The sequence below is a fragment of the Chenopodium album genome, chromosome 8 (genome assembly GCF_948465745.1).
Source record: "Chenopodium album chromosome 8, dcCheAlbu1.1, whole genome shotgun sequence".
NCBI classification, from domain to species: domain Eukaryota; kingdom Viridiplantae; phylum Streptophyta; class Magnoliopsida; order Caryophyllales; family Amaranthaceae; genus Chenopodium; species Chenopodium album.
In genome coordinates, this window is record NC_137841.1 from 70093190 (window position 1) to 70113957 (window position 20768).

The following is a 20768-nucleotide window of genomic DNA, read 5'->3' on the forward strand; positions in this document are numbered from 1 at the left end:
ATACTCGCACATTAGCGGTGCGCCGGTACCAAACGTGACATTAGATGATAGCTCCTTTGATTTAGTCATTATTGCTTAATAGTATCTATGCTTTCTTTGAAAAAAGTTATAACATTCCCCTTTTTATAGTGTTAATTAACTTTAGAGAACTATGAAAAAGAAGTTATTTGTTTAATTATCTTGGCGCCGGCTACCTATTCTAGTTATCATAATATAATCTATCCCCTAGAATCTTAAAATTAGTTCCTAGTACAACTCTAACCACTTTCAATTTTACAATATTCTCTCTAAATGATCGATTGTAATTCCCTAAAATATACTCATTATTAACCCTAATAAGAAAGTTTGACGTATGATTAACTATGGAGATTAAAATATTGAGGTGATCAAAGATTCATCAGTCGGTTCAATTAATTCCTAGCTAGATTAGTTTCGTAATCTACTTTGGATGACTAATGTTTCATTTTTATTTTTATTTTTGAAGAAATATCAATTTGTTTTATTGATCAAAACAAATATGGACAAAATATCATAGGCCAAAATAGAGAGTACATATATAGACAAATATGGAAATGGAGGGAACAATACGTTAACTTTGGAGTACATATATTCTCTCATCATGTGTACTTAATAAATATAGGTGGATATATAGATTTAAGAGGATTTAGTTCTTGTCAGTGTCAATGTGTCGTAGAGTTTGTTAACTTATGAACGTCCTAGCTAATAACCTAATTTGGCATTTATAGAGAGAAAGGTGCCTTTGAAATTTCTTAGGCCACTAGAATTTTGAAAGAGGATTTTTTTTTTTTCCCCTTTATTATTTATCATTATTAAATTGTTTTGTAAAAGTGGATTATTAAGGTTACATTTAATTTATCATTCTTCCAATTCGTTTTGTTCTTTTTATTTGAAATTTTAGCAGTTTTCAAAAGTTGAGAAAATTTTTATAATATTATCAATCTACAAAACATAACATAGTTATTTTGAGTCTTCTTTTTTTCATCTCAATGAGTAGTTTATTAACTCAGCTATTATACGAACTAATTTATTTTATCTACATGCAACTATAAGTCGGTATTTATAATTAAAACTTTACTGAACTGAACTTATTGGATCTTAACTGAACTTAACTAAATAGAGTTGAAATGAATTGTTTATGATAGAAGAAAATAATAAACTGAACTGAAGTGGTTAAAGTTGATTGAACTGAAATTAAACCGAACAAAACTGCCCTTAGCATAAGATGATAAGAGGGTAGTATACAATTTTAATAAAGGGACATCCTTATAATTCAGCCTAATTATTGGTAAGAAATGCCAGGTGTTGACCTCTAAAATGCTTTAATTTATGATATATCTTTGCCTACATCAGTACTTACATAGTTACATGTTGGAAGCAGTCCGTACGTACAATTGCATCGCCAATTCATTGGCTATGCGTACAAATGATCCACATTGTTTGCTACAGTTAGTGCCCTTATTAGTGGTTACATACATCATTACATCATTTCTTTTGCTCCAATAGATTTCTAGAACATCAACATCATTTTTCTTTCCTCAAATTATTTGATATTAATGAAAATAAGCTAAAACAAAATGTTTTAAATATTTGAAACCGGATAGACTACTATAAACATACGTCCTTCATTGATAACAACAAACCCTTATTATGTTCAAGGAAAAGTTATAGTGTTGGTATAGATAGTCAGATGTGAGAATATCTTTACTTGTTCACAATTGTTGGTGAGTTTGTTTAGTTTCATTGTGAGTCCATCCACACAAAAACGGATATACATATATGTATGTCTTATAGTTTGTATGAAAATTTCAAAAACTTATGTAAATGTATAAAGCTTATATCTAAAAACTTGTGATACTAAAATAACAACAAACCCTTATTTAGTTATTTCTAGCTTTCTTGAGAATATCTACTCCCACTCAGAATCTCCACAGACCTCCCAATCTCCCATGTCCTAATAATTCTTTTTACAGTTTCTTCAACCCTCTTGCACTATTGTTTTTTGTGAATTTTCTTTTTAGTAACTTTTTTGTAACAACTTATATCTGTCTCACCATGAGTTCGTTAAGAGTTATACAATAATGTTTCTTATTTGTTCATTGAGAAGAAATACGGAGTAACATAACTCATTGTATTGCAAATGAAGTAGAAATAAACAAAGAAAAAAACAAACAAGTGGTACAATTAATCGAAGACAGCGATATAACATGTAGGAGTAAACACTTAAAGTAAGTAGACTACTGTAAATCTGAATGAAAAGGCAAATACGAAATCTAGTAATGTTATTATGGAAATTAAAAATGTGTTCCTTTAATTTGGGAACTACCTATCTTTTGTCACCCTATAAGCCTATGTGGCTAAACTCTTATGTAGCCTTTGAAAAGCCTACATCGGCTTTAGTAGGTCATTACAATTTCAAGTTTATTTATTTTACAGCTGCTTCTTTGTTTAGCCAACTAAATCCACCGCCAATTTCTTACGCGTCTACTACACTTTCCACTCTTTTAATTTCCTTCTATGAGTGAATATGTGAATTTTTTGTGTTATGGTTTGGATGTTTTTTTTTAATTGATAAAAATTCCTTTTTTTGAAAAAGAATTATCATAATTCATAAAGTCCATATTTTGTTTTGGTTGAAGTATGTAATATTACGTATTTAATGTAATTTTAAACTGATAATACATATAATTGAGGTTTTTGTTGTAAATTTTGTAGTCAACTACGTATATATGTGATGTTAAATATACAAATTTATGACACATTTTTTAATGAATCATTACTAAATAAATTTGGGTGTTTTTTCAAATACTTAATTCTAATCTAACAATAAAAAATAATCACTTTTATAACAAAAACATAAATTAAATATTTTTTTTTACACTTATCGACATACTAGTAGATAATTATAAATAGGTGATCATGTAAATAAAAGTCACTTTAATAAGCACTAATCAATTTTAATCAATTAAATTGGTGATTGAATGTATCCTAAACTTGGGTGATCCCTCTCATTTGTTATTGTAGGTTATACTCTCAGGAACACCCTGCTCTTATAGCCTATAGAATCCAATTAAAAAAAAAATAAATAAATAAAAATTAAAGAAGCACAAAGATAAACAATGAATTGAATTACATGATAATGATAGATGAGAAAAATGAGTAGCATATTCATTTATTAATAATAATTTTTTTACAAAGTATAATTTACAAAAATACTTATTATTCAAATTAATATTTCAGTTTCATCATTTATGGTCTTTGTTATTTTTTCTAAATAGAGTAAGACCTTGTTCTTTTGAGTTGATGTGATCTGATGATTCTGATTTGTTCTGTTGTTACCTATTTTGTCTTTACTAACACCTAGGTCTTGTTCTCTTTAGCTTAATATCAGTTAAGTTCAGTTCAATTCAGCTCAATTCCTAATTTCTTTATCTCATAAACAATTCAGTTCAGTAAATGAGAACAGACTCCTACTTTGCTATGCTGAAATCTTTTCGCTCTGCTCGAAGGATTGAATATAGAATACTTTCAAGTTAACATATGTTGTTTTTTTTTTTATTTAAAGTTATTATGTTATCTTGAAAACTTTTTTTTTAAGGAAATGTTATCTTGAAACCTATTACAATATTATTATTATACCGACATTCATTAGTTATGTGTTTTCTAACCATTGATAAATAAAAAAAATCAGTCCAATGGAGAGCGTCTTGCCACGCTCTTTGGGTTGTGTTGGTGCTTCCTTTTGTACATTGAGCAAAAAAGAGCACGCATGATATTCTTTTTTTCTTCCTAACCCATAGAATCTTAATTTATTCTTAATTAATGTACTAAGTTACATTTTAATAATCCACAGGAATAAATTACACCTTTTATAGTAATACTAGTACTATATATAACTAACTACAAAATTTATCTTAATACTATAAAGTTTGGGGCACACCACTAGGATGGTGCATTGCACTTAATTAATTAATTAATTAATTAACTTACACTTATATTTTTCTCATCCCTTATCTTCATTGGGTTATGATAAAATTAGCCCACATGACCTTAATAATGATCTTGGGTGGAATAATCAGCTGTCTTTTTTTGCTAGTTAAATTGATTAAGGCTTCTATCACCACCTTAATGAATGTTATTATCAAGCATTTATAGTGCAGCACTTACCATTTTTTCTTTCTCTCCATCCTATAAATGAAAAAAAAGCAATAAGAATTGGATTCTAGAACTATATCTTTATAATATTATTAAGCAAGTGATAACTATTTATTGATAATACATACTAAATTAAGAATAAATAAGGGTATATAGTAGGCCATTGTCATGTATTATGGGTATCTTGATCCCATGATTAAGATCCTCATTTTTATTAATTATAGAAATAGAAAACATTTCAATTCCCCACTTCACACTAAATAAACAATTGCCCATACTATTCAAAGGTGTAGAATAATTACTTCAATTGATCAAAAGTGACAAACAATCTAGGCAGGTCAAGTTTGTGTTGAGTTGAGTTGCTTTCAATTAATTCTGATTTATTTGAGGCCGAGATAAATAGTTTTTTAGTTTGAATTATTTATATGCCATGTAGAATTATCCCAAGCATGCTTGACGGTTGACACTTCTTGACCTAGCAGGGAATTTATGAGAAATGGTTTTGAGTTAAAAAATTGTTGTTTGTGATCCAATAGTCGAAAATTCATATTAATTACTAGCAATTGCTTTGTTGTATGTTATAAGTGTATATAATAGATTATATAATTAAATTTAATTATTATAATTAAAGTAATTTACCGGGATTCAAACGTTGACTAGTGTACCCTAATAGAAGGTTCCCTTTCTTTTACTTATGTATCAGCAACTCAATTAGAATTTTGCCCCTTGTTATCTACAACTATATATATCCCTAACTTAATTAGCTTAGGTAAAATCATGTTAAATAAAGAAAGCCTTATAGAACGAATCTGCCTAAGACTACGTATTTCCTCAAAATCAATAAAATAAGTTTCTCACATGTACTATGTAAACACAACTAACATGTATTAAAAGCATCATGAAATTAATATGTAGGTTTTTAATTGTTGTTCCTGTTTATTGCTTTCTTAAGTTTGTCACAATAAATCTTAAAGTCATTTAATTCTATTTTTGAGGAGATTAATGTAATAATTAATTCCACATACACTCATTTTTTTTTTTATCACTATTGCATACACTCATTTAATTCTATTTTTGAGGGGATTAATTAATAATCAATTCCACATATACACTCATTTTCGATCACTATTACATTCTTCAATTCATATCATCTAAGGCATCACTCATTAGTCATGGAGCATCCATTGAGCCACTAAAAACACCATATGATTGACAAATTTGTAAGTGGATATTATTAATAAATTTATTTCTACCTTCAATTGAAAAAATCACCAATTAACATGCATTTTAAGTGTACATGTGTCAAATATCGGCAAATAGCAATTCCTCATCATATTTCTTTATCCAAATATATGGGGCTGGCCGTCCAACGGTCAAATTTTTATGTTGCGTCATTATAACTATTCTTGCTTCCTATTGATTAATATGATTATAATATTATTATTGTAGATATATATGTACTTTTAAATGACAGCATTGTTGATCAATTAACACTTTGTATGAATATATTTGGTCCAATCAACTTGAAAGGGAGGTGTAATTTTTTACTAGTTAAAGCAATTGAGTATTGACCGACCTATGCTAGGAGTTACCGACAGTTATAGTACACTGTTTGTAAAAAAAAAAAAATCTGAATTGTATATTACGAGTATATTTTATGTAACATAAGTTTATTTGTGGATTTGTATTTTTTGGTGTTTAGAGAGCCTTTATGTAATAAGAATCGATTTTAAAATCTTATGGAATTGGAAAAGAAGTTCTAACCATTTGAGTTATCCCCTCACTCTCACATTAAGTACAAGTTAAGTTCATTCAACTTTGTAAGTCAACACTTAAGAGTGGAGAAGGAAAAGGTAAGAAAATTCACCTATTACAAAATAAAATTTAGTTAGTGGGGCTTGAATTTGCTTTGTTACCTCGAAGTTACAAGGTGAGTTATCTCTCAAACATGCTAGGTTTATTTGCGGGCTTTGTTAATCGATGACTTTTGTATTGGATTTGGAGCACCTAAGCATGGTATCTAGGAAGCACAAAGAGCCTTTATTACTAATAGCCAACCACCATAAGCATGGTATCTAGGAAGCACAACGAGCCTTTATTACTACTCCCTCCGTCTTCGAAAGAACGATCCATTTGGGTTGATTACGCGGGTATTAAGAAAGTTAAATAAAAAGAAGTAAAAGCATATTGAAAATATAAATTTACATGGGGTTTGTAAAAAAATAGAGAGAGAAAGTAATAAAATTACATGGAAAATCAATTTTTTATATGGAGAAGCTAATTTTGCACAAATATTGTTGCAAATTGGTGGGTGTTTTAATGCAAATGGGTCATTCTTTTTTGGACTTAAATTAGGCCAAATGGGTCGTTCTTTCGGGGACGGAGGGAGTAATAGCAAACTACTAGAGAATCAGGGAGTGAGCGTAACTAGATTGTGGGTTAGCGGTTTTGTAAAAGAGGGGTAATTTGGGATATTTGGAAAAAAAAAATACTTACTAAAAAAGGAAAGGAGTATTGTAATTTTGGAATACCCAAAAAAGGAAAGCAGAAATGTAAACGAGGGACAGAGGGGTAATTGTTTTTTTTGTTGAAAATGAGGGGCAAGCTCCAAAAGAATAATTAATAACCTAAAACTTGGTACGCTATAATTAATATTATTATTTTATTATTGTATTTTTTTGGGGAATTTTAATTAAAGTTGTTGATACAAATGCAGTAATAATAGTAGTTTTAATTTGCAGATATTGACAAGATATGTCCATTTTTTTATAACAAAAATGATAGTTTAATTCAAAATTTTACCACAATATATATATATATATATACTCTAAGTTAATTCGTTTCACACAATCCATGATAAATTTCCCCAAAAAAATCAAATAAAGGTCATGTTTAGTTCACCTTACAAAAATAATGTTCAGTAAATATAATTTCAGTTTTTTTTTAAAAAAAAAATTTTTTTGAGGAAAAATAAATCCAGCTCGGTAAAATTAATTTCTATTCATTAAAAATAAATTCATTTTAGTTCAGTAAAAATTATTTCAGTTAATAAAAATAATTTAAATTTAGCGAAAATAATTTCAGTTTAGTATAAATAAATTCATTTCAGCAAAACTAAGGTGAAGAGTACATGGCCAAAATCTATGATATTTTATTACAAGTGACTTACACAAAAGTAAAAATAATAATAGTAATAATAATTATTATAATTATAATTCATCAATCAATTTGATGTGTAGCACTTAAAAACAACTCAAGTAATGCTTAAATCTTCATAGATCTTCATGGCTTCTCTATATGTAATGCTTGATTCACGTCCCATCATGTCCAATTAGTAAGTCAAAGACATTACCATCTTGCTACAACGTGCAACAACAAACTATTTACAGGCTCCTTTTATATATCTATATGCTTTTTACATCAAAACTTGGACCTACATTACACTTGCTTTATCATGGTTCTACTACTTACATATAAACTTAAAATAACGCTTCTATATACTCTGTATAATCCACTAGCCGGAAGCCCGGAAACCGGAAAACTTACATGTGTTGCCTCATTTAAATACTCTCGTTTTAAAAAAATAAAATCCAATTCCAATCATTTGAAGTTTGTACCAAATTTTTATAAATTGCAGCCATTTAATGAAAATTGCAAATTGTAGCCCAAAATTCTAATAAATTGCAAATTACAACCCAATTCAACTTTTTTATCGGTTTGCGTGTTGAAAAATATTCGGTTAAAGCTTTAGGGGTCCTTTTAACCCTTAAAGATTCGAATTGAGCTCGGAATTAGCAAAAAAATAACGTAAGTGTCTCGTTTTGCATAACAATTATGTATCGATTTGTGGGCAATTATTTTTTTGCTTTAAAAATGAGGCACCTATGTTAAATTTTTGTCAATGCTGAGCTCAATTTGGATCCTTAGGAACTAAAATGGCCGTTAAAACCTTAATCGAACATTTTTTGACATGCAAATCAATGAAAAGATTGACTTCGATTGCAATTTACAATTTATACCAACGTTTGGGCTGTAATTTGCAATTTTTTAAAAATAATGGTTGCAATTTGCAAATTACTAACTTTAAATGTCTGCAATTTGCAAATTTTCACAAATTCAAATAAGATAAGTTCCAAAAATAATAATTAAAAAAAAAAGTTCTGATACGGGTAGATAATAGCAGTTACTTAATTTTGAATTATAATTTACAAAAGTTTTAATAAGGTCAAATAATGGTGTGAAAAAGTCACTTGATTTTTCATTTATCTGAACTTATATGAATTTATTAATTCTTATAAAAAAATTATTAAAACTAATTTAGTTGTAATTTTAACTTGGGTAATCCCTTATTAGAACTTATTTTCCATCATAAACTTATCTTATATGAATATGAATTTAACTGAATTTATTTAAACTTTTTAAATATGTTGTTGAAAATAAGGTGAACAGAAGACCTTCAATGAATGTAACTGTTATCTTAGAAACATCAATCAACTTTAACATGGACAAATATGTACGTGCATTGTATGTTGTTCCTTTGTGTATGTTTTAATTACTGTTACAATTACTAAATGGGCCATATTTAAATAAGTGTTACACTTTTTTTTTAACAAATATTTTATTTATATACTTGATAAAGTATAAAACATATTCTTGGGCCTTAACCAAACCCACAACTACTTTTTTATTTTATTTTATTTTATTTTATTATTATTATTTTAATTCTTCTCTTTCACATACATGCATTACATTTTAATAAACTATTAATCCCATTATCTTTCTTGTATAATTTTTCAATACTCCAACTACCATACTTAGGGACTATTCTATTCAGCTTAATTTCAATTCAATTCAATTCAGTTTATTATTTTAATTCTTCTCTTTCACATGCATTACATTTCAATAAAATATTAATCACATTATCTTTCTTTTACAATTTTTTTAATACTCCATCTACCACACTTAGGTACTATTTTGTTCAGCTTAATTTCAGTTCAGTTCATTTACTAATTTCCTTCTCTCATAAACAATTCATTTCTGTATAGCCCTACCAGTTCAGTTTAGCCTCAATCAGTTCTGTTCAGTTCAGTTGTTAGTTTTCTGTAAATCGGAACAGACCCTTACTCCCTCCCTTTTGCATTAATCACAATACTTTCCTTTTACATCCGTTTCATATAAAATGCAACACATTTATATTTGGAAGGACCCACCATCATTTTATAATTACTCTCTCCCACTAACCCCACTTTCACATATAACTTATAATTTATCTTTCTACCAACCCCACACTATTCTTTTATTATTTTCTCTCCTACCAACAATACTTTATATTATAAAAAATCTTCTCTTTTGGGATTTTTACTTAGCATAACTTATTAGAGCTTAGGTAGCCCTGATTAACCTTTATCCTAACTTAGATGAACTTATTTTTCCTAAATTTATCTTATCTAAACTTATTAACCCTTATTTAAACTTAAGAAGTACATGAGAATCAATCCCAAGATATCCTAGAACCAGTAGTGAAGTTCTAATTAACCACTTGAGCTATCATTCACTCTCCACTACATTTGTATGTGTATGTATGTGAAGAGTTCTTATACTTCCTCCATTCGACTAAAATCAGTTCATTCTTCTCTTAGCTTGGATGCCCGACGACCCCAAGCCTAATACGGTTATACATAAATAATTTATTTTCAACAACATCAATTTAAAATTGTAATATAAATTTCAATTCTAAATCTCCCGGAAGCTAAGCTCTCAATTATATTTCTTGAGCATTTCCATGCTTTCATCAGTTCAAGTAAAAGGCCTTTTGACTATGCTTTAACATTTAAAAAAACAAAATTTACAAAACTCTTATAAAAAAGCCAAAGTTTTTACAAAAATTGAACTTTATACTCCACCAAAGAATCGTTTTGCAACAAATGAAGTATCTTACTTGATAAAGACACATTGGATTGGATGCCTAAGCGGAACATCAACTAACACAAAATAATTCTTTACATACCGTACAAATTATATCAATTAATTATTACTCGTACTAATATTAATATTAATATTAATTACGCATTAAAAGTTGTAATTTCCACTAGTTCTTGATCTCTTCTCATGTAAAACAAAAAATAATTCATCAACTAAAAAAAAAATAACATGGGAATCATGCATTGTACTCTTCTTGAAGAAACCTAATTTTGATAATATAATTACATTAAAGATACAACTTCTTGTTGATTAGATCATTTAGTCAATTGAGTTCAAAGGTTGATTAGACATTGGTGGAATTATAACTTTTTATCTTTATTAAGCTATTATCTTAATTTAAACATTAAGATTAATTAACTTTATAGTTTGATTTATTATATATTTTTAAAATAATTAATATTTATAAGTATATATCATCCAAGAATGGAGCTTTTTTCCAAGTGAAGAAACACTACTAAAATTGGAAACCATATTAAGTAATAGTGCGTTCAAATAAATCCCAAATTTACTAGTGGAAAGAGGTGGAGGATAATTGCTAGTAGCCGTCATTTTCTATAAATCTAAATAGCATAAAAGAAACTCATTTAGTAGCTAGGTAATTGAGCTACAACCAATAGAAAACAAGCAAACTGAATTAACTAACAAATGGTGTGCTAAGTTGCGTTTTATACTAGCTTGCTCTTTGATTAAGTAATTCATTCTATTTTAACCTTTATAAATCAAGCTCTATTTTAAATTGTAAACAACTCATAATCATTTCAAGGTTCTTTTTAGGCTTTACATACTCTCAAAGGCTAGTAGAAAAATAAGTTTAAATAAGAGTTCATTTAAGAAAAGTTAAATTATAAAAAATGCTTAATAAGGGCTATATATGTAACTAAGCTCAACAATCAACATACATCAAATAATAAAAGTTCGTATAATTTCTGACAATTAAGTGAAAACCAACTTAATAAAATACAACCTTAATCGTCACACCAACCTTGGAATAAGCTAGGTGACAGCCTGACAGGTGACCAGGGTTCCAAGTAGATTTTCCTAGGTTTTATGTTTTTACTTCAATTCAAATTTTCGCTTTGGTAGTTTATTAAAGAGTTTACATCCATTTTACTAACTTTAGCCTTGTTTGCTTTTGTGATTTTATTGATTAGAAATTATTTTTATTCGTTTAACTTGAATTTCGCATATTAAATATGAAATTTATTGATTGAAACTTTTGTCTAAGTAATACTATACAATAATTAATACATTACTTTATTTATTGTTGGAGAGAGCATACATTGCTATAGTACTTTTAAAATACAAAAATATGGGTTTACTTTGTGAAATTTAGGAAAAATATTTTATTGTTTCAGTGGGCCACCTAACAATTGATCAGGGAATAAAAATTGTTAGAGGGTAGTAAAATGGTCTATTTTATAGTGTAAAAAGAGTCATAAATGACAACTGATATAGATGAAATTTGATTGTAGATTATAAATTTATACTTTTCATCATCAAGACACTAATTAACTATTTTAATTAGTAGCTAGTCATTTATTAAATTTAATTATAGAATTTCACCCTTTCACCATGTACTACATAATATTAATGTCTTTAGTATTTAGAATAAGTTCATACAAAATTTTAAGCATAGATTGCTCTTTTCAGAAATGTGGATTGTTAGGATCCAAATCAACTTGCCACCAACAAAAAAAGGGATTTTGCAAGCATACATGCACCCGATAAATTAATGGTTAATGAGTTCTATATTATTTGTTACAATTGACTTTAATTTTTATAATTTATGTTTTTTTTTTCTACATTTGTTATGTTGCGCATTACTTTTTTGTTAAAATTTTAAAATCTTGTCCTCTTGCATGTATTTAGGGAAATGTGAGAATAAACATCGCATAGTAGCCAACAAGTATTGTAGCAACTCGGAAAAATAATTTCTAAAATTCACACCATCTATATAATATGGTTATTCTTAATCACATGGAGCCAATGCACTAAAATCCCAACAATACAATTATGTAAATTACTACAAATGCAATCAATTTATTTGCTAATTAACATTATTTAATAATTAGTGGATGACACAATCCCCATCAAAATTGTGAGAAAAGGTCAATAAATAATTTTTCAATTAGTAAAAGAGGGGGCGTTTTAGTGGAAGAAGAGGACAAATCTAAAAACAAAATATTAACTTAATGGTTCAAAAATGCATAAATGAAGTAAGAGGTACATAATAAGAATATTAAAAGTGGGGTTAGCCAACCAATCAAGTGCAAAGATAAGCTAAGTGCTACTAAAACAAAAATAAATTTAATGAAATTAATGATTTGTTAACTTAATGAGGTCTTTAATTTGTAACCACCGTCACTTAGAGGAAATCTCATTAGAGCAATAAAGCTCATTTTGATGAAATCAACGTATTGACATTTTTAGCTATATGATGATGTAATACAAAGTATTGCTAAATTAAGTTTGAGACCAATTACATGTAGCTCAATTGATACATGAGTTAGCATAAAGTATATATGTACTATCTACTTCATGTAATGTAATGTTACAAATTACGACAAAAGATTATAGCAATAAGTTTGTGAATTGTGATGCATTTATGATTCATGAACCTAGTCTAGATTGATTAGCAACATGGAAAGGAAATATATATAGGTATCTATTACAAAATAAATGCTTCATGAGCCTAGTTTAGATTAATTAGTAACATGGAAAGGAAATATAAGTATCTAGTACAAAATCTGTTTTTAGACTACTATTGAAGATGTAATGTCGCACGCAAGATCACTGCAAAACACAATTAATATTTTGTTTACCAGAATATTAGCTCCATCCAGTGATCAAGTTAATGATCGCAAATGAAAAATCTAAAGAGAGAAAATAGAGAGAAGTTTGATTGTTTTTGAGATTTTGCCTAGAAATTGCAATGATATAACCTATCTCATTAATAAATGACTGAGGTATTTTTAATGTTTTGGAATACATGCTATAAGGTTTCGTTTCTGTAAAAGGCGTGCCCTAATTGGCTGCTTAATGAGAGAACACATATTTTCAAGGGCCTTGCTCATACAATGTTATATTGTTCTATGGGCATTTAAGTCTTTCATCATCAAATGTTTTTCTAATGGCACGTTTCACACTCTTGTTGGCTACTTGGGGCCGAGTCAGGGGTTAACTTGAGATTGGTTTAGGTGTTGGCCTTGGATATTTTTGCCCTAAACATTTTCGATTCTAAACACACCTAAATTGCTAAGAATTGCATGGTATTGTGGCTAGAATTTGGTCTCGGCCCTCTGACTCATTGGACTTTAATTGAGCCTATCTCATAAAAATCGGAATGAAAGTTATATAAAGATTTATATTAAATCTAACTGGATAATACAAATTACTTTAAAAAAAAAAGAAATTTATACGTGAATTTTGTCTACACCTTTCAACTTAAGGTTTTTTGGAAATATTTTTTCATTCAACAAATAGGGGATGTCGTATTTTAATCTTTAACTAGGTAGTATGGGCCTGTTCACTTCAGCTTAATTTCAATTTATTTTAGTTCAGTTTAGTTAAGTTCAGCTCCAATCACTTCAGTTCAGCTTCTAATTTCCTTCTCTAATAAAATATTCATTCAGCTCATTTCAATTCAACTCCAATTAGTTCAGCTCAGTTCAGTAAATTTGAAGATACCTTAAATCTGTATCACTTTGGTACATAAATCACATATTTTGATACGAAAGAATTCGGTAGAAAACTAACATTTTTTGCTTCTAACATACACGTGGTACACCTAGTAATAGAGTGGCTATGTATAATAACATAATTGAATACTCATGAATTTTATAAGGGAATATTGCACTTCTTTTTTGGAGTAACATATAGGAATACGTACACCTAACTAGGGGCTCACTAGTCACTACAACTTTTGATTTTTCAATATCAACCGACTTTAGCACACGCATGCATATACACGTATGCTTAACCAAGCCTATGTTCTATTGAAAGTTTGAAATAGACCAATTTTAAAGCATTTTGTTGTTACATATGCATATATCACAAAATTAAAGTATTTCAAAATATAAACCAAGGAAAATATTAAAATTTAGGGCACCTTTGTTACAAAAACAACCAATTTCTTCGTCTGATTTTGTTGGTTGAAAATTCAATTATTTATTTTCGAACATGCTTTATGAAATATTCATACCATATATCTTTGTATTCCAACTTTCATTGAACTTGACCCGAAGAAGGAATGTGAAGATGAGGAACATATAATAAACTTCTAGCATACATTTGAACGAACTCAAGAACATTAATTCCATGTTAAGCTAAGCATCATTTATAATAATAATTGATGTTGTCCGGTAGAGCTAATTAAACATTAAGTTGGTAAATTTAAAATGTATATACCAATTTGAAGGAACATCTTTATTTTGATAATACGGACTAGCTCTACATTACACAAATCTTAACATTTTCATTTAATTTGCTTTATCTAAATATTCCTTATTATTTTCAATGCAAGATCAATTTCAGTAAAATTCCTTATAAACTTGTAGCCTTTTGACTTCATATGATATGTCTTCAACCATTAATCCAAATAATGAAGCGTGAATCTTTAGAATACTCGTATACTACGTATAATTTACTTAATCAGTAAGCTAAAATTAAATTATAAATAAATGGTAAAAGTACTTAAAGTTAAATACTTCTAGAGTTGATTGAACTTTCAATGCTCATATCATAATCTATATATGGTACATAAGTATATATATAAACCTAACAAAACTGACCAATGCTCAATTATTCAAATTTAGCCCAAGTCAAATTGAAAATGACCCAACCCAAACCCCAACCTGAGTGAACCGATTACCTTTTCTTCACCTGGATTAGAGTCTTTGAGTTTAAATTTCTCTAGTTTGCTCCTATTTAAGCTTATCTTTAGGTTTAATTGAACTAAATCATGATTGTTAGTTAACATATACGAAGTATGCATTAAAAAATTATCAAGTTGTTTTTGTTAGACTCATCTTGATGTGTTCTTTCTAAATATTAGATTTTACAATTAGTGTTAACGTAAAATTTAGCAATAACCAAATGCAACTTAAATGTTTTGGTTTGAATAGTTATGTTTCCTCTGATATATACTTGTAGTAATCATAACAGTTCAACTTATATACTTGCTAATTCACAAAGTTGATAATTGATATAAGTAATTATATCAAATTATGTACTCAGTATTAGCAAGAACTGTTAATATTATTAGGGTTCCTGGGCTGGTCAACTTAGATAACGAACAAAACTGTTAAGCCCAATAATATTTTAAAACTTAAATAATATGGGCCTCCAAAGGCCCATTCGTTTGATTGAAATGGGCCTTTGCATCCGCACTAGCGCGTGAAAGAATGGCATCAACTCATCGACCGCAGCTCCTAAACTCGGTCCAAAAAGATATTGGGTTCCCAGTTTTTTTATTTTATTATTATTATTATTATTATTTTTTATTTTTATTTTATTTTTATTTTTTTTTGTGACATAACGTCATTTATTCATAATTAAATGCATTTGAAATCGTTTCACTCAAAACTTATTGTACATGTGTATGTAGTGATGAATTGATGATATAAAATACTACGTATATTAATTATAGAATAGTATATACTTACTCATGATATATTATGAAGATATTTCTTTCAATTTTATGTAATTTTTTCTTCCATTCTTTATAGGTATCCCATAAAAGTGCAATATAAATCAGAACACGAGTTTTACCTTATCACACTATAGTAAAAGTTTTGTTTATTTTTGTAATATTGATTTGTGAAAAGGTAGGCCATTCTGTTGATCAATAACTAATTAAATAGTGTTTGAAGGATACGATACAATTAAATCAATCATTCATGGAATACCCCGTCTAACCAAATCTAATAACAATAACTAGTCACAACTTAATAATAATAATACTAATTATACAAAGTAATAAAGGAACAAATTATCTTTGTGTATTGACTTATGGAGTCCATTAGGACTATTGCCAAGCTAAGCATTGATTGCACATTACAGCAAATATTTGATACTTTTACCAATAATATACATGTCCATATCATATTATAGGTTAATTAGAAGCTAATAATTTTCTATTTACGTAGCTAAGCTCTAAACAAGGCAAGTTAAGAGGCAACCAATGGTAATTAAATTAATTCTCGATTAACCCTATACAAAGTTTAACCATAGTACAAGTCTTTGACTTTTTCATCATCTCCCATTTCAATAAGAAACTTACAATAATTATGTTGAAATTGTGCTCGTTGTAATGGTATGCACGTAGACTACTAAAATTTTACAAGTCACCCAAAATTTGTTATTGAAAAGGATATAAATCAATAATGCATCTATTAGCTTCTGAAATTTAATGACGCGTTGTTTTGTGATTTCAAGTTGTTGGAATAGTATTCCCTTCACCTCTCAATCGATCTCTATGTACTCCCTTCTTTTCTTTATACGACCTACATAATAGTACTTTTAAATTAAAACGATTCAGACTAGTAGTGCAATATATATTTTTTTTTTAAAAAGCGTGTAATATGAGCTTGGTCAGGCACATAGCTACCTACTAAGTCATCATAGTAAGGGATAATTGGTTATCATATTCCCATAACCTTAACGTAGGTCAAAACACACAAAAAATTCTTTTGTTTGTTCATGAAGCTAGCTTAGTTTGATATAATCCAATTGAATGAAGAATAAACTAACATCATAACGTAAGAAAATCCAAAATGATGGGCACACACGACTCTTTATACCATGTTAATACGGGTTTGAGCTAAGCCACATATATCACCAAAAAAGAACTCAGTTCATAAGACTAAGGGAGGATCCACTCCAAAAGCATATGATAATAAGAGTAGTCTCTTAGCCTTTATTATAAAGTGTAACACTTTTAACACTTTCTTCTTTCAGCCGTACAACATCCTTAAATGTATGAGTCGTTTAAGAAGGTCATGCTATAACAAAATATATAAGCCACAAAGTATATAATTTAATTCAAAGGTCCATATACTCATGCATGGCAAATTGGCAACTAAATTAAATTATTTTGAAAGATAATCTACTAACTATATATAATTAAAACCCAATTTAATCATCCAACAAACTATTGAAAATAAAATCTTAATTAACTTCTATAATCTTGAGATAAATCGGCCATACCGCTATAATAACATCACATCCTTCATCTTTTTTTGTGTAGAGAGAGTCACAAACAACAATGTAACGATGCAGACGTTAATGCCACTTTCCCAACTTTAATCAGCTAAACAATTTGACATCCGCCCCACCATTTATTTTGATTGCTAGAGAGTTCTGCAAAAGGTCTTTTCTACAATTATATTGATTAAACATAATTGAATGTGACACTTAAATATTTATAAATCAATACAACCTATGTTAAACTACTCGATCCGTCCCAAATAATTGTTATAAATACACTCACTCCCTTAGCTAATAGCCATACCCTTCAAAAGATTGTTGTTATGTGTTTCTCAACCTTACCTTAGTTTTTTTTGGTTTTCCTTTTTGTTCTCTTCTAAACTTTTTAACCTTAACTACAATGGAGTCCTACTTCCGTCTCCTATCGATTTTTGTTGTTCTCTTTGTAATATTCTTAATCCTAGCCTTTTAAAACGTATACTTGTTATACGTACTATATATATATATATATATATATTAGAGAGAAACTAATTGAAATCCTTTAATTGTTTTTTTTAGGTTAGATATGGAGTTAGAAGTCATGCAACTTCATCCTCAGAAGAATATTGGAAAAAGATGTTGCCTAACACTCCTATGCCTAAGATCATTGAGGACTCTTTAAAGACCGGTTAGTATATTATTATATACAGGTTAATTGATTTCAATAATACCTTGTACATTATTATTACAACGTTAAAAAATATAGTTGTACTGTAATCTTTTGTTAACATTATGATATATCATCGTTATTTACACATATTATCAAACAAAAAATTGAATATATATGTTACCTGTGAATTTTAAAATTGCGAGCCTATCATGTACACATATCTTGATTGTATGTTCATGCCTATTATTATTTGACATTTTAATCTACAACCCTATATCATGGTTGTTACATATACACTACTGTTACTAGAGGGTGGCACGGGAGTTCATGTAGGAAGCAACGGAGTTGATGTGGATGTTGGGAAACCAGGCAAAGGACCAGCCGACGTTCACATTGGCAAAGGCGGAACATCCGTAGACGTCGGTCCAAAGGGAAAACACGCCTCAGTCGACGTCCACCACAAAGGCAAACCATCACCTTTTCTTTACCAATATGCCGCAACCAAGACTCAACTCCAAGATAACCAAAGTGTAGCCCTATTTTTCCAAGAAAAAGACCTTAAACCCGGAACTCACATGAACTTACACTTCACCAAAACCACCAACGTAGCTCCCTTGTTACCCCGTAAAGTTGCTAAATCAATTCCCTTCTCGTCGAAGAAACTGCCTGAGATATTGAGCCGGTTTCACGTGGAAACGAACTCACAACAAGCACAAGACATGGAGGAGACTATCAAGGAGTGTGAAGCCAAGGGCATCCAAGGAGAAGATAAATATTGCGCGACTTCCTTAGAGTCTATGGTTGATTATGCTACTACTAAGCTAGGTAAAAAATTGGACACCGTCTCTACTTATGTAGAGAAGGATAATAAGATGCAAAAGTACGATTTTATGGGTGTTAAAAAGGTACCATGTAAGGGAGTAATAATATGTCACAAGATGTTTTTCGCTTGTGGTGTATATTATTGTCACAAGACCGAGACAACAATACCTTACATGGTCTCATTGGTAGGCGCCGATGGTTCAAAGGTTAAGGCCGCGGCTATATGTCACGTTGATACGTCGAAATGGAACCCTAAGCACTTGGCCTTCCAAGTGCTTAAGGTTGAGCCAGGGACTGTGCCCGTTTGCCATTTCCTTCCGGAGGATCACATTGTTTGGGTGACCAAATAAGATATATATTATTTTTTATAGTATTTATTATATGTCATGTAATTTAATTTAATTAAATTACCTTTGTTATTTGGTGTGCATACAAAAAAAATAAATAGCACTTGTTTATTTGGTAATTTAATGTGCCTCTTTGGCATGATTGTTGTACTTAGGCTTGGCGATATGATGTAATTTCATGGATATATATGTATGGATTAAGATAATATAATTTTAATGTAAAATGTACTATTATAGTTCTTATATAGTTTTATTTTATTTTTTTATTTTTTTATTTTTTATTATAATATGCTTTTATTGAAAAACAATAGTTTAGATAATTAGAAAGGTAACTAAGGGGTGGGATTGTGATAATTAAATATACTCGTAGAAGATAAGTTGGGTGAAAAATGAACTAATGATAACATAAGTAAATGTATTGAATAAATTCTAGGCTATTTTGTTATCTAACCTTGGATACAACCATGAAAGATTAAATTAAAGAACACAAACTTTTTAAAAAATCGGGTGTACAATAATTATTGTACATCCATTATAAAGATAACCTAAAGTGATTAAAAGTTACCCCTGAAATGAATAAAAGTTACCCCAATATGCGTTAAAGTAACCCAATTCAAATAAAAGTTATCTACGCTTTATTAGTAAAGAATCACATTTTAAATTACTAAAAATCATTTATTAGTGATTGAATATAATTAAATTACCTTTATAAAACTTTTCTTGTTGTTGATTTATATAAAAATTGTATTATGTTTAAAGTTATCTAAAAAAGATAAAAAAATTACCCTAAAATTAGCTAAAAGTTACCCTTATACTGCTCGATGTACACTAATATTAGTGTAAACCGGATGTATACAAAAGTTTTTTATTAAAGAATGTGACAATGTGGCATGAGTGATTTCTATATTTAATTTACAGAATATATTCACAAAATATATATGTATATAAAAATAATTGAATTGCACTTGGTTACCTAAAATAGATAGATAAATAAATAATATTAGTATGAATTTGGTCATCCTTATTATTCTCTCCATAAGTCTTAGATTGTTTTCCCTAAATCACCTAATATTATTCTAATAATTACATTTGTAACGTTTTTGTGAGCTAGATCTCATCATAGTTACATACTACCACGTGTGTGATCAAATTGAGGAAATTTTAGTTACATTTGTGTGAACTAAATCACAACTCAGTCTTAGTCATGCATTATCGTAAAACTTTCCGCAAATAAACATATGGTTGAAAATCACTCAATACAACTTTTTCATGCCTTTAAATACCCCATTTTAATTCACTTCTTACCCAAAAAAATAAATTAAAAAGTTTCTAATTAGCTTATTATCACAATTATATATATATATATATAAAAAAAAAAAGAAAAAATTAGAAAACAAAAAAAGGAAGAGTTTCACCATTCTTTAAATCAATCTTCGTATATCAATTATTATTCAGTTTGAATAATTTCCGATGGAGTCATACATCCTACAAATTGTCACTATTCTTTATGTAAGTTACAATATCTTTATTCAAATTAAAAAAAAAAAAAAAAAAAAAAAAAAAAAAAAACTTTATATATTTTCTTTTCA

General features: G+C 28.7%; 1 protein-coding gene across 1 annotated transcript; it reads left to right on the top strand.

Moving 5' to 3' along the window:
* The first annotated feature begins 17925 nt into the window (after window positions 1-17925).
* On the top strand, window positions 17926-19711 carry LOC145556456 (BURP domain-containing protein 3-like). Its single transcript, XM_081618108.1, has 2 exons — window positions 17926-18028; window positions 18320-19711. The coding sequence occupies exons 1-2, from the start codon at window positions 17977-17979 to the stop codon at window positions 19180-19182; spliced, it is 915 nt and encodes a 304-aa protein (XP_081474234.1). The 5' UTR covers window positions 17926-17976; the 3' UTR covers window positions 19183-19711.
* The last annotated feature ends 1057 nt before the right edge of the window (window positions 19712-20768 follow it).